The sequence below is a fragment of the Caloenas nicobarica genome, chromosome 1 (genome assembly GCF_036013445.1).
Source record: "Caloenas nicobarica isolate bCalNic1 chromosome 1, bCalNic1.hap1, whole genome shotgun sequence".
Lineage (NCBI taxonomy): Eukaryota > Metazoa > Chordata > Aves > Columbiformes > Columbidae > Caloenas > Caloenas nicobarica.
Genome location: NC_088245.1, coordinates 25,012,513 through 25,028,381, shown reverse-complemented (window position 1 = coordinate 25,028,381; position 15,869 = coordinate 25,012,513). Strand labels below are relative to the sequence as shown.

The following is a 15,869-nucleotide window of genomic DNA, read 5'->3' as shown; positions in this document are numbered from 1 at the left end:
ATTACCTGTTACCATGAACATGAGAAGCACAAAATGCGAAACTGTAGTGGAGCAAAGTTGGATCAATGACAGAACCATTTTCTGAGTGTTCGATCAGTTCACTGAGATAGCAAAGATGGCGGTGACAGCCCCTCACTCCATAGCGAGCACAGTATTCGTCTAAGACGAAGACTTGACCTGGGCTAAACCAACCCTGAAAGAGAAAGGCAAAAAACCCCACAACAGTTTGAGATTTCTTTTTCCACTCGCAGCTTTTAAATCAAACAAAGAATAGAAGCATATATTTTTATTTACGTTACATAAACTGTTCATACTAGTATGATTCATATTTGAATAGTGCTGATTGCACTGGAAGCTACACCCAACAACAGCCTCTTGCTGAAAGGAGTCAATGTCAGGAAACTATCTGCAGTTCTGAGTTACCACTCCCACAAAATTTATGGTTTACAAAAACATTCTAATACATCCAGAGTCTGGTACAGATTCAATTACACCAAAACCTAATATAAAATAAAGTAACACTTCAAAATTTTGTTGAAGTAATTAATCGCAAGCTACAACAGAATGTCAGTAATGGTGAGGGACATTAACATGGACAGTTAAAACACAGTTTCTGAATGGTTTATTCCCCAGGGCTGCAAGCTTAATGTCAGAGAACCACAATTTGACTGTTCACCCTGTTTCTTGTATCACATGCGTGCACTTTTAAGAACTTTTTAACAACTTATACTAGTAAAGAGATACAAAGCTACACAGCTTGTTAAAATCCACCTGAATAAGACAAGAATGATTTAAATTACGATTAGATACTCTGGGACATACTGAGGCTTCACTCAGAGTCTTGCTGAGACCAGAATGGCATAATCCTGACACAGACATGAACACAGCGAAGAGCCCTTCCCAGCACAAAAACAGTTCTTGGGTGAATCCAGAGTGTAAAAATAATAATCGAATCTTGATGTAGAAGTGTAAAACAGAAGAGCCTTTGTTGCTTTGCCTCCCAATATGAAAAAAGATAGTATAGTGAGCTTCCAAAAAGCAGCACGGAGAAAAACATAAACCTTGGAAAACCACAGCTAACTGCATAGCTGTTTTAAATATGTATTTTTATTTGTTCTTTTCTTCATTGTGGTGATATTAATATTTCCCTCTCATCATCCCTGCCAAATGGTTAAGAGAGACTGAGGAACACCTGAACTCAAATATACAAATAACTTGGACAAGCAAAATGATCTTGAAAGTCATGAATTTATAACATCAGTTTAGCAGCTGAAGACCAATATTTCCCTATTGCTTGTGAATACTTCTGCAAGCTCAGATGTTTAATATTTATACAAAATATCAGCCAAAATACTACTAAACAATACTTGAAAATATATTCACATCAGATTTAAATAAACTGTGTTTTAACTTTACCAAAAGACTTGCACGAGACAGGAATTTAAATTTTATATTCTCCCCCAGTTCTTGAATTTATCATATTATTTGCAAACAAGAGCACCTCAAGGTCGTTTCATAAATTTATTTGCTTCCGTTTCATTTCTGTGAAGACAGTTTCTACTGCCTTTAAAGAGCTTCAGCTGTTTCTAGAGAACACTTCGTTTTATTACAGCACCCAGAACAGTACTCAGTATTTTAAACTAATATCCAGTCATGTTGCAATGGTTCATGTACTTTACACAGTGCTTGTTAGAAAATACGGTATTTCATTGAAAGAAGAAAGAAACGGAATTTTAACAGAATTTCTGCAATAATATGTATCCTATCCCTACATTTAATAAACAGTGGCTATTGTGACTGATATTCTGCCAATATGTAGTCATTGTCACTGATCTCTCTCACATTTTTATAGAAAACATGACAAAATGCTGCATGTCAATGCCTAGCAGCACAAAAGGAAATAATTATCGAAATTTCTGTATGTTCTCATTTGAGAAAGTCGTGACAAGAATACGCGTTTTTAAAGAAGTCATTACTTTAAATTTAGTCTCTGTAAGAGATCTGTTATAGTGCAGTCACTTTCATATAAATATGTGCCTTCTGTGCCCTTGTTCAACCTCATACCATGTATAAGTCTCACAAACACAAAACACAGATATGCTACAGAGTATTAGATAACTGCATATTTTTTATTGTAGAATTGCAACAACAACAACAAAAAGAAGCTCATCAATACTGAGAAGAATGTAAAATTAAGGAAGTTTAGGTAATATAGTCATTTAATACAGAACTGTGTTTAATATGAATTCTTATACTTTTAAAAATTTTTTACAAGTTGTATGTGTGGTTACTCTGTATTTATTGAAATAAAGAGATGTGTTGTTTCTAAAAATGATAGGAAATGAGCTGTTCAGGAAAAAAATCATACTTATATGTTCACGTATTCTTATTGCTACCTTTATATTCCCATTTTTTTTTAAATTTAAAAATATAGTTAAATATGCAATGTAACAAAAATGATCTCCCATTCCACTCATAAAAAGCTCAATTTTAAAAACAACAATGAGAAATGCTTCTGCTTTATGGTTGCTATAGCACTGTGTATTTCACCTAACCTCTTGTAAAAGTTCCTGATTTCAAGGTTATATTAAGTGTCTTACTATATTATTATTATAAAAAAAGATTTTGACCCCAATGCACTGTTAGAAAGCCAACCATTTTCTCTTTGAGTGCCAATTACTTTGTACAGATGTACCTTCGGGCCTCTTCTTTGATTCAGTGTGCAACCCACAGACAGAAAATGAGTCCTTTAACTTTTTCTACACATACTTATCTGGTAGTATTTTAAAATGGTGGCAACTGTCATCAAATAATTTTTTTTTTACATTTGGAAACAAACTCAAACCCCCATCATTATCTTTGTATTACATGACTAGTCAGATCTATGGAAGAACTAAGTTAAAGAAGTTACCCTTTTTTGTTGCTGTTGGGATAGTAAAGTGAAAAAATTATGTGCTATGAGGCATTTTAGGAGCTTAGTGAGAGATGACTATTTCAGACATGATATCAGGTGAAAAATAAAGCCTCAGGAAGTAACGACGTCTGACCCACACAAACCTGCTTGACAAGTGTGTGTAATCTGATGGACTTCCACAAGATTGTTGTTGGTTTCCCCTACTGAAAACAAAACCAGAAGTAGGCCCATTTTCAACTCCTGGCCCCATAAAGCATAGAACAAAAAGTGTTATGTAGGAAAGGGAAACTGTAGCTACAAATTGAGAAGCATGTTATACCAATATCTTATCTTTTATAGCTGCCTTTGAATCTGAAACACATTCATTTCGATACAGAGATCACACCTTACCTGGTTTTGTTTAATAATTACACTCCCATTTGTTTTTTGCAGTTTGGGTAATACATATACGCCCATATATCTAAAATACCTGTGGTTCTGCTTCCCTTCTTTTGGTATTTTTCCTTCTTCACACCACAGTGGAATGGAGAATTACGAGACAGGTGAAAATGTCTGACATGAGGTGACTGTATTTGTACCTTAAAATGCCCGTACAGGTGTCAGTAAATCCTACCACAGGAGCTCTTACCATTATCAAAACCTTCTGTTTTTATTCAAACTTCCATAGAGGGCATGATAAATTTCAGCTGATAAAACCAGAGACAGTTTGGATCTCTTTGCTTTCTATTGAGTGGCACAGCAGCAGCTTGCAAGTGTATAATTTTCAAATTTGAAACCAATCAATGCGACTATTTATTCCAACTACAACTGCAGCTATTGAATGAACTAGGAAGAAAGGACTACTTTGTAACAACTACTTCTCACTTCTTTGTATCTGTCTTCCAGCTAGTACTCACCAAACAAGAATAGGAGTCATTCAATCTGTGATCCAAGGTCTGCCTTTGAAGCAGTCTAAAGAGGGAAGCATGGTCAAATTTGCAGGGATTTGCAGAAATAAACTCATCCATGCCATGTTTCTGACCACGGTCTGTATCTGTTCATATAAAGGAAAAATGTGTAGAACAATATGTGTGAATGTGTGTGCAGATTTACAAACACAAGTGTACACATGGTATATAAGTCTCAACATCTAAAATGCCTTGCAAGTATCTCAAATAAGTCACATAAGTAGATGATTGTGGGTGACTTATTACAGAATTTTGGTTTTTAATCTGAAAATAACATTACTGAATTATTTTTCTATCATACCGATCTATGGAGTGTAACAGTGAAAAAAAATAAAGTTGCTACCCACTGACAGATTAAACAAAATTTAGAAGAGCTACTGGAAAACAAAACATAGTGCATTAAAGTAATTCTTAAAGCATGGTTTTCTAGTGGAGCTCTTTAAATGTTACAATTTACAAAACAATGTTATGAGTATGAAAAAATAAGTATTCTGTAATTTCTTGGTTTTGCATAGCTCTCCTAATTTTAGCAGAATAACCAAATAAATATCCTTCCCTCCATTGCAAAAGAAGAAAAGGTTTATGCATTTATTTTTTCAGATAAGAAAGAGCATCTTTACTGCAGATCAAAGTACCACTCATAGAAATATTCATCATGGCTTGAAGCCTACTTCTCAAATGGCAAACTGGAGCAGAAATGAACACACTGGCTTGAGCTAGGTCATTTCCAGCCTTCTTTTTGTACTCAGCTTTTAATGAGACAAACCTTAATGTAGTAATGGCAAAGAGCTCCTTCAACCTTCCAGCAAAGAGTAGTGAAAAAGGGAGCAGCATTTTTGTGTAAATACATGGAGAAAACATACCATCCCAAATGGCACTTCAATCAAAGGCCCAAATTTATTGTTCTTCGCAGATTGCATCTTTCAACGCCTTTAAACCCCGCGGGTTTATCAAAAGAGAAGCTCTAGTGATTGCTTTCGTTAATGCTATGTTTTGTCCAAGTCCTCAATGTGAATTATCTATCAAGTATGGACAGAAAAAGCCTTACAGTGCCCAAAAGGACTAGTTATGTATTAGCACATTAGCTGTCTTGGATTCTATAGACTGTACCGGGGTGAACAGTCCTATCAACTTAAAAATTGACTTCCCCTTTCAATAGGGTCTTGGCTCTTTGTTCCTTTAAATTCAAACCTAGGTCTTTTTATATTCGTTACTAGAAAAGTATAGATCTAAGTGTATCCTAAATGCAATTTTGAAAACCTGCAGAGTACAAACCTAAAATTTCTAAAGAAAAGGAGACAAAAGTTTATTGATTAAACCCAATTATAGAGTCAGGTTCATAATAAAACTCAATATTGATCTGTGGGCATGATGCTAACATAATCAGTCACATTTAGAAATTTAGCCCCAGATCATATTGATCCATGTCAAGTCCAACTTTCAGCTGTATTTGTGGATGGGAGAATTATTTAATTCAAGCTGAAGGATCTGCAGCATCACATCCTGGAAAGATGCAGAAACTAATTCATATCACTTGGCTTTGCATTGTCAAAGCAAGAGTCACATCCATGTGACAGATTTCACCAAGGTGGATGTAGCAAATAAACAGTATGACAATACATCGATGGTGTAAGGTATGAGACCATCATCCCAGAGAAACAGCAGTATATTTTTTTAATGATTTAAGGATCAGTAGTATATGTGATTACATAGACTAACAATATTTCCATGAGCATTAGACTAGCCTATCATTAAAGACAAACTTAGCTCATATTTTTGACATAGGTACATGAAATGGTCTCTCTTAATTAGCGCAATTTACATATATTTATTTACATATAACACATGAATTTACATATATTTATTTACATATAACACATGAATTAAAAGATAAACAACTGATATGAACACACCTACGTTGCTGAAAGTACTAAACTACAATGTGAAGTTATCTATTGTTTCCAAAATGATCCACACACAGATAAAAGTTTTCCAAATCAAACATGTTTAATGTGTGACTGCTTTCTACATTACTTCTAAGTTTTCCTTCTTATATTGATATCTGATGTATTGAACCATTATTTACAATAAGACAGATGACAGAAAAGAAGAAGGATTAATATTTCTTTCTGCCATTGGTCTCATGTACAAATTATACACAACGGAGTCTTTCTTAATTTATCCGGCTTGATTTTTTTCTCTGGTTAAACAGACAAATATAAAAGACTACCCTTTTTTAAAAGAAAATATGTGTAAGTACTGACAAGTAACTAAGTATTTTGAAATCAGGAGATTGGATATTGCAAAGGAAACAGATTCAACATTCTGATGCAGTCATCCAGATGATCAGAATGTGTAAGGCAACCTATTGAATAAAATGCAGCTTGTGAAGGCACAATATGCTTATACATAATTTGGCAAAATAAGCAAAAAACGTTTATTTAAAAATATAAATAGTTGCTAGACTTAATTCTACAGAAAGATCCGCGACTGATTACCATCTTTTTAAGTGAATTAAATAGTATAGATAACATTGTCAAATAGTAACAGAAGATCTGTTGCCAAACATATTCTAGCAACTGAAAAACAATTAAAAACTTACCTTTGCCAGCTGTAGGCAAGCAGGAAATAATAGAAAAATAGATCGAGTGTAATACATTACATTTTATTTTACTGTTATGATATACATAAAAGATAACTGGTAAATCTTTTTGAAACAAAATGGATTTTTTTTTAAGTGCAAGAACTTCATCAAAGATTATGAGGTATTCATAATGACTGTGATTTAAAAATTATTTAACACCCTACTTTAAAAGCTGTTAGAGTGATTGTATTTTTCAAATTTCTACACGAATGAGTTTTTTCAAGCAACATGCAAATCCAAAAGACAGAGTGCCGTATTGTGATACACAGTGAGAAAAAACCACAAATCCATTTTATTCTCTACACTTCCTCAATCTTGGCAAATATTGGGAAGATATTTAGGGAGAACTTTGAAATAGTAATACTTCTCCTGCTTTTCACAACTGATTTTCTTCCCTTCTTAATAGAATTTGTTGTCCTGCTTTCAGGTTGCCCCTAACTCAAACTCACTGTTTTGGCTGCTATTGCCATGCTATGCTGTTTCAGGTTGCATATTTACTTTATCTTTTGGAAACAGCCAAAAAACTACCTTTTTTTTTTTTAAATCAAGGTAGGACAAATATATGTATTGTAAAACCACACTGAAAACTTACAAAAGCTATTGCAGGAGATTTAGCAAATTCTTACAGTGTTCTTTTAAAGAAGGATATCCATTTTGGCAGAGCAGCAACCTGAATAAGCCTTTTACTATCTTGCAAGAAACTTCCAATTTTAGTCCAGCTGCAAAGGCTAAATCGTCACATCCTGAGGGAATTAAAACTACCAAGAATTCCACGTTTATGTCACATGCTCGAGTGGTTCCTAGTGATAACAAAATCACAAGGCATCATCTCTGCCTCGTTCCAGACCAGAAGCAAAGACACGCTTTCTGTAGCGTTTACTCTGTGCTAGGGTGAACTACAAGAACTGGCCTTGCAAAGTGGTGACCTCCTCTTTTTTGTAGCTCAGTGACATCCCTGCAGGAGTTTAAGCACTGTGGAAGCAATTTGAACTAACTCAGGCAGGCAGGAAAGAAGAGCAAGTAGAGACAAGAAATCTAGTATTGTAGGGATTAAAAAGATTTAAAGACTGAGAGTAGTAGGGTAAGAACTATGACTCTGATACAGAAGAGGCTGGAACTGGTTGGATGAAGATGAAGGTGCACCTGCTTTTTTTGCAAAAGACAGTGGTAAGACATGCATTACATTCCTTCAAGTGCCACTCCATATAGACAGCGACATCGAGAACATTTCTAGTCCTGATCATTAACCGGGACTCCGAAGCGCTACATGCTTAGAGACAGAGGCCAGATGTGTCTTGAGAACCTTATTATTTAAATATCAGACAATGAAATAGCAGATGGAGAGAAAGTGGCAGATATGAGACGGCAGCTGGCCCATACAGCCCGACTGTCAGGCTGGGGATAGCACAGTGGTGGACTGCTGGTGTTTTGCTGAAGGACAGATTTGAAGAGGATACTAATTAGTTTTTGTGTGTTTCTGAGTAGCGTGGGAGAAAGCATAAAGGTAACGTACTGAGTGCCTAAGGTGGTGGAGCCCAGCGTTAAACTTTTCTTTCTAAAAGGGAGATGGGGGTAGCTGGAGGCAAGCAGGAATGGGACATGCAGGGGAAGGGGGGAACATGCCGGGAGGCTGGAGTTGCTCCACTCTTCCATGTGGGAAAGCATATGATGGATAAAAAGATGCCAAACCTGCTGAGAAAACTTTGCGAAATGAAAAAATATATTTTATTTCTCTTTCTAAAACATTTAATTATTTGAACATACAGATACAAACCTCTTAGAACTATTTTAAAGCAACTGCTTGACAAGAACATTACCAATTATTCCAAAACTGAGCAATGCCACCCTAAGGTTAAGCACTGGTATTACCTCTGTGTGTGTACTATGACACCAGTACCTTAATATTAATCATATTCTGGTTTTCCCATAGCGTCTCTGATGTGGCCAGTTCAGAGACTGAGAGTTATATAAATACCATCTAAAAGAAATATGAAATTAGTAATTTATTCCCATACCATTCAACTGTGATAGGGAGAGAAATTTTATAGCACTTATCATTGGCATATCCAAATAGATCGAAAATATTAATGTTATATTTTCACGACTAATCCCAAAGCATTTTTTCACTTGGCAAATTGCCTGCACTTCCCAATTACACAACACTGGCTGGTCCGCTCAGATAATTTAAATGTCCACAGAAGCTTCCTCCGTGAGGCTCTTTTCATCAGATGGATGTTTCATTTGGAAATGTCTTCAACTGTGCTTGGACTTTGATCACCCTAACTGTCTAAGATAATAGCAAGATACATCAATCTCGATTTTTAATTCTTTACCACTATCAGTAATTTTCTTTCAGAAAACATACTTTCAGTATATCTAAACTTGCAATTGTTCTTTGTACTTCTTTATTTCTACAACTTTCCCTGCCCTGTGCTCAGTGTTTTCTAGTTGCTTTTACTTCCATGTAAGTTCTGTGTCCAAGAAGAAGAGTAATTCCTGCCTACTTCTGACTATGGTCACCTATTTTGTGCTTTCTAACTGATGAACATGAAGAAAAAATGTTAGAAGAGGAACTCGGTGAACTCCCAGTCCCCAGCCCAGATCCAGGTAACTGGGACGGGGAGAGCAGAAACATTCCTTGGCTATTGCCCCACCTTTGCTTTGGCAGTGTTACTCACATTCTGCAAAACACTTCACTATAACACCCCCCATGATGCATAGTTAGTTCGGCCTTCCCAGTTGGCTCAGATTAAAAATTCAACAGATGTCAGTGCTTTTGTGAGATAAACCATGTTTTTTTCAATGTTCTTGACAGCTCAGTCAGGATTTTATATATCTATTACTGAGATCAACAAGCACATTTTACTGTCTTCTAACAGCACAATGATGAAAGATTACAGGATGAATGGAAGGCCATGAAACCAAGTGATGGCAAGACTGATGGAGGAGAATGGATTTGGCCAACCTGCTATAGACTTCAGACATAAAACCAAGCTGAGTCTAAAACGTGTCTCCCTTCTATCACTCTGCATATACAGATATATGATAAAGATGGATTATTGTCCAATTATGTTGTAAATATTTGATGGCTATTACAAAAATCCTTGGATTGCACTAGATTGATAGATTGCACTTGGATAGAAATTTTCCTCTCCCTAGCCCCTGGAACAAACAAACATAATCTTCACATGTGCAGGTACCTACATGACAGAATACTTTCAAAGAGAATAGAAGAAAATTTCAAAATACAGTTAATATATGCTACCTATCTTGATTTTCTTTGGAACAATATTTTCTTCAGAGAAAGATGAGGAAACTTAAAATGGATTTAAAAGAAAAAACGTTTTATGTGTAGTTTAATATTTCACTGAAGGGTGCAAAAATCCAGCAGCCCATCTAGTGCCTTTCAGCTCACAATGTACTGTATGCATTGTAATTTTTAGATAACTAATATATACAATGTGTGATAAATCTATAAAATCCTGAGAATGGATTGATCCCTTTCTATTCAACACTACACTGGCTTGCTACTGAAACATATAATGTAAACCAAACACCATCTCCATGGCAATATATAGGTCAACTGTAATGAATATGAAGCTAATTGTTGTATTTTCATGGATAATAACAAAAGTAATGACCTGCAAGTCAGGATGTCCCTGGCTGGCAATAATAATCTGAGTTAAAGAGCTTCTGACTAACAACAAACTGCTAGGCACATTTCCTTAGTGAAGGAGCTCTTTATAATTAAACTTCATTGAGGGAGCTGCTTCAATATTTTACCAACTAAAACCAAAACCAAAGCCACAAAAGAAAAAGAAAGCCAACTTACAAAGTGGGGATGTATCTATGTTGACATTTCCTCCTTTTGGATTCATCTTCTGAGCTTGACTTGCAGGAACAGGCTTATATGATTGACCTGTGGCTCTGTACATGGCTTGAACCCAGAGTATTCTATCCTGCTCATCATCACTGGCAAATATCACGGTATCACCTTCTTTAACAGCATTGAAAAACATTCGACCACCCTGAAGACCTGGAGCAGGAAACAGGAAGGTAATCTTAATAAATAAAAGTTGCTTCTAATGTTAATTACATTATGGATTTTCCTGTGTGTGTGTGTAAGGGGGTGTTAAAACATCTTATAGATATTTATGACCTAGAAAAATGATTAAAATCTAGAGATATAATATCATATGGTAACACATGAAAGTAACATACAAGCAGAATAAACACAGAAATCACAGGATAAAATACTTCCATAATTCCACTTCCAACTAAATTCCAATTCATTTCTTATTCATCTTCTCTGTGTCACATGCTATTTTACATTTCTCTAACATACCCTCCTTCTAGACATCATTTTCTTAGCTGGAAGTTCCCATCAACTTTATGTCTTCTTGAACAGAGGCAGCTCCATCAGTGTTGCTGCTCTCTCCTTGGTACTTCTTTCTCATTCCAGTGTTTTGTTCTGCGAGCGCATAACAGCACACAACAGTCAACGTGGCTGCGCGGGGGATTTTTTAATGACAACATTGTTTTGGCTTTCCAAACACCTTCTGAGCATTGTTCACCTTCTCAATTATTCCAAACATTGAGTCAACATTTCTGAAGATCATTCTTCAATACCTTAGAGGTCTCTTGAATTCATAGTCCTCCACTTCCTCCACTGCATAGGTGGAGTAGAATTGTCTTTCTCTTCATGTGTAACTTTGATTTCCCTCTGCCATTTAATTAGTAACTTGTGTAGGTTTTTCAAATATCTTCAAATTTATTTTTGATTACTCTGAGTAATTTGTCTTTACCAAGGACTGTGATCATCCACCTTCTTTTTAACTAATTTATGAGTATATGTCACAGTACACTGACATGACTCCACCACCAAAAATAGAGACAAAAGGGAAAGACTGACTAGAATTCATTATTTTTTCTTTGTATCATATGCATTCCTACAATGTTTCAGGCAACCCTATTGTAAGTTTGTTGTTCATTCTTCTTACAAAAAGCTTCTTTCTAAAAGCATGATTTGTCATGCTAGAAAATCCTAGTGGAATAACTGCAAAACCTTCAGGTGCTGAAAAAAAGAACCTTGGGTTTATTTGCTGCTAGATCAAAGCGAACGAATTGAATTAGCTGTTTTACACAAATATACTTCAAAATCATGAAAAGTACCTGTGTGAGGAGCTGTATAATCCACCGTGTATCCTTCGAGTTGCATCAATTCCTGAGGCTCAGATTTCTTTTCTCTGTAACTGCACATTGCAAATGTGTATTGGCTAACCTGAATAAGAAAGCACTTCTTAATTGCTGAATTCCATTCCAAAACACACATAGCACTGTGTAAATTAGCTTTCACTTGTGCTGAAGACATAAAGCCTGTTTTTTTCCAGAAATATTTACAATGTAAAACTTCATGTTCTTTCCCCTTCCTGCCAAAAGGATGGAAAAAACCAAACCAAACCAAACCAAAACATAAACACATCTCTCTGCAGTTTCCTGAAATACAATGTATTTTTGGCTGTTGTTTTATGAAAAACTGAAAGAAAGCAAATTACGTTCCGGTAAGGAAATACTTGGTACTACGGTACTGACCAAACTGCTTAGAATACTGTGTGAGAAAAAAAGTCCTGTATTCCAAGAAGCTGGATTAAAAAAAATTAAAAGTGCTGTTTGCATAAGGCGTGCCACAATTATCATGCAGCTGGAAAGACAAACACATAATCCGGCCAATTCTAGTTAAAGATGGTAAGTACCAGAACCTTCAGTTTGATTTTGTCGTCCAGTTTGTGATCTTTTGCCCCTGTGTTCACACCTATCTCCAGTTTGCATGGCTCAGTGGAGTCCGTACTGTGTAGGCCAAGCATCACGTACCATTATTAAAAAAAATAATAAAACAATGAGAAGAGAATCTGTCATCACGTGGTTTGAGACTCCAGAGACAGAACAGAAAGCGATAAGGAGAGCTGAAGAAAAAGTGACTGGAAAGATGAAGAAAGGAATGTAACAGCTGGGAGAGGAAAAGCAAGCACTGAAACAAAACTGAGATGTTCCCAGCCTTAAATGAAGAGCTGGAAAGACTATAAAAGGTGACAAGAAGAAAGAGCTTGTGACTCTGTTGAAGACTTGAAACTTAAGGGAACTGAATTTACATGGGCCTCTGAAACTCTCGTCTCCAAGGACTGAAGGATACCTGTCCAACTGACTTGTTTTGAACTATGATATCATTTCTTAGATCTGTAAAATTATGCAAGGATCTAAGGACAGGCAAGGAGCTTGTCTGATAGACAATGGGGCATCTTTATCTCAGTTGCTGACTGCTCAGGTAACTGTTACCTAGACTTATTGCTTTGGCTACAACTTCAGGAATGATCCTTTTTGAAGTAAAATTTTTACAGCTGATTTTAGCTTCATTCATGTATTTGCTGGTGCTGTACCTGCACACCACTCTACCTCAGTGTCAAGTGACTTCGACTGCTATTGATGGAAGATTTTTGAGCCTCTGGAAAAGATTGATATTTTTGGAAAATAAGGATAGAAGGTGTGATTTTTATCTGCATGATGCTCTAAAAATGTTTCATTATTTTAAGCCTTTTTTTTTTTTTTAACAGGATTATGCTGTGCTATGTGTCTGCAGTGTATGGTAACTGAACATCCTCTGCCATGGCGTGTATGAGTAAAAGGAGCAAGTGTCACAGCTCTCTCTGCAAAATTGCCATCTGGCCTCAAACGCTGAACTCACGTCTTCAGAACCACAGCCGAAGTCTACAGGTGAGTAAAATTAAACAGGTATTCCAGTTTAACTAATACATTAGTAAAGTGAAAGCAGTTTTATTGGATATAAGAATTTGAGAGATGCTGTCAGGCAACTGAAACTGAGTGCCAGCTTTCTACATCAAATTTAGTACATTCACCTAAATGGGCTGTGCCAAGGAGAGAGAGATAAAGATAAATAAACACAAACCATACGGTCAAACTCAGCCATTATAAAGGAAGCTAGCAGACACTAATTCTGGAAATGCATAGAATGCCCAGCTTTTCCAGATTTCTTCTGCCACTCTATGGTTTTGAAAAACAGCTTGTGGATGAGCTGGTCTAGGTGTCTTTGTTCATTTTTAACCTTACCCCTAAAACAAGGCAGAGATTATAATGCTGCAGATTTCACTTTTATTCAAATATATTTCAAAGGCATTCTCTTATTTTAAATGGACAACTTATTAAAACATTTTCTTGCCAAAATCAGTCTTGCACTTCATCTTTTTGTAGAAAATGAGACATTTTAAAGTCTCTCCACCAAAGAAACAAATAGAAAAACTCCAGAAAACTTTGCTTGGGGGAAAAAAAAAAGTCATAACAAAATAATGTGGAACTTGCCTTGTTGGTTTACATTTACAATCTCTTAAACCCTTCTCCTTATCATTATTGGTGGCTGCTATCAGACACCAGAGCAATCTTTAATGCCACTTTTTAATATAGATCTGTATGGGGTATAGGTGTATTTTTAGTAGTTAATGGAGCTGTAGGTAGTGGAATAATGAGTACTCAAATGTCAGGATTACGTGCAACACATTCTCAGATGAAAAACAGAATTAAGGGAACCCTCTTCCTATAACTGCATTTACCTGAATTTCATAATTTTACACAGGTCCGAACACTGACAAGCAGCTCTTCCACCTACTTGTTAACAAAGTGGAAACCCAACAATTTGTGCGTGCACGACAGACAGATACGCTCAGAAACGTGGACATGACTTCTGAAAAGTGTGACTAGGGGATGTCCCCATGGGGCAGAGGACCCCATGTTCGGCGTGTTGGGAGGAAGCTTTATTGCAATCCTGGAGGCTGACTCTGTGGCCCCTGCTACGGGGCATCACCGGGCAGCCAGCTTCAGGACTTCAGCAGCGAGAGCCTGCATAGCTGGGGTGTTTAGAAAAAAATTAACCGTGAAACAAATGACTGACTTTTCAAACATTAGAACAGACGAAATTAAAATGACAGAAGGGAAACTGTATTCAGATTACTGGAGGAAGATATTTTCAGACAGTAAACGAAGCGAAACACAGCATGTCCAGCTGAGGCTTTTTACCTAACATGTTACGTCCCTGTCTTTTCCTAGTTTGAAATGAATAACCTTTTAGAGAAGTGACTGGACTGTAAAAGGAAGAAAAGCAAATATAATGAAGAGGTTAAAATTTCCAGACTTCGTAACCTTCCTATAACATGGAGCTGTTCTTTCACAAACCACTAACAAGTTCTAATACGTGCAGCAGTAACGAAGATGCACATTACTCACATCACGCTCTTGAAAAATCAACATTATTCATCTAATTTCACACCTGAGTTAAATTTGCAAAGCATGTGTAAATCATACTGATAGCCTCTGTCTTAAAACTGCATTTCATGGCCTTAATATTTTACTAATGTAAGCTAAATGCTAATCTATAGAGGAAGACTCATCAATACGTCAATAACATATCAATACAACAGACTGATATTCATTACTGAATGCTTATTTCACATATATTGACTTCAGCTTATTGTCAGTGTATATATCATGGCTGGACTACATAAATGAGCCAGAGCTGTCTGGACAGCAGATATTGATTTAACACAGTATTTTTTATATAGCCTTATTGAGTTGGTGGCTGCTTCAAAATGAAATAGATATCTATATCCCATCACAGTTGGAAAATTCCTGTAATATTCTCCTCCAGTATTTCAATTTCAGCATAGAAAACAGAATATAGTTAAAATTAACTTGGCTGGAATAAACTGGTCTCCCAGGTGGCTCCATATCACTCACACAGGAAGACTATGTGGCTCTTAGGTGTGCACTTTAAAACTCAGATAACACCTGTCACTCAGAGGAGAACAAAGTCTTTGTTTTTTTGTGAAATGGGGAATGTAAAGTAGGAGGATTATTAAATAAAAGCATGAAGGACAAGGGAGCATCTGGCCTTTATTTTTCCCCTGTAACTTTATTTTCCCTTCACATCCATGCCTCGCAGCTGCCCTATATAGAGATCTTCCCAACCTTTACAAATCTTAATAAAGCCACAAAAGTCTCTTCACAGAGGACCTTGATAAAATCATAACCCAGTAGACTTCTCAGAAGATCCTGTTCAACCTCATAACCATTACTCACTGATTATCAATATGCAAGCCAATTCCCATTGAGGCCAGGGAGAACACTGTATTGACATCGAGCTTAGCAAGAATAATATGCAAATACTCTCCTCTTTTAACTTTACTAAAGATCTTGTTCAGGATTTTTTTTTTTTTTTTTTTTTTTTACATCCTTACAATTTCCATCATTTAAGGGTAGAAGGAGATCAGGTTAGTGTGACTGACAGAGCAGTAGAGAAAGG

At 36.2% G+C, this 15,869-nt stretch overlaps 1 protein-coding gene across 1 annotated transcript in view; it reads right to left on the bottom strand.

Annotated features, from left to right (window-relative positions):
- The window catches only part of CADPS2 (calcium dependent secretion activator 2), a 308,472-nt gene that overhangs the window by 103,588 nt on the left and 189,015 nt on the right, over window positions 1-15,869 (bottom strand). The window contains exons 10-13 of the mRNA XM_065627091.1: window positions 11,678-11,786; window positions 10,338-10,541; window positions 3,811-3,947; window positions 6-193 (exon numbers count right to left, since the gene is read on the bottom strand). Coding sequence (XP_065483163.1) covers window positions 6-193; window positions 3,811-3,947; window positions 10,338-10,541; window positions 11,678-11,786 — 638 coding nt within the window. The remainder of the gene's footprint in view (window positions 1-5; window positions 194-3,810; window positions 3,948-10,337; window positions 10,542-11,677; window positions 11,787-15,869) is intronic.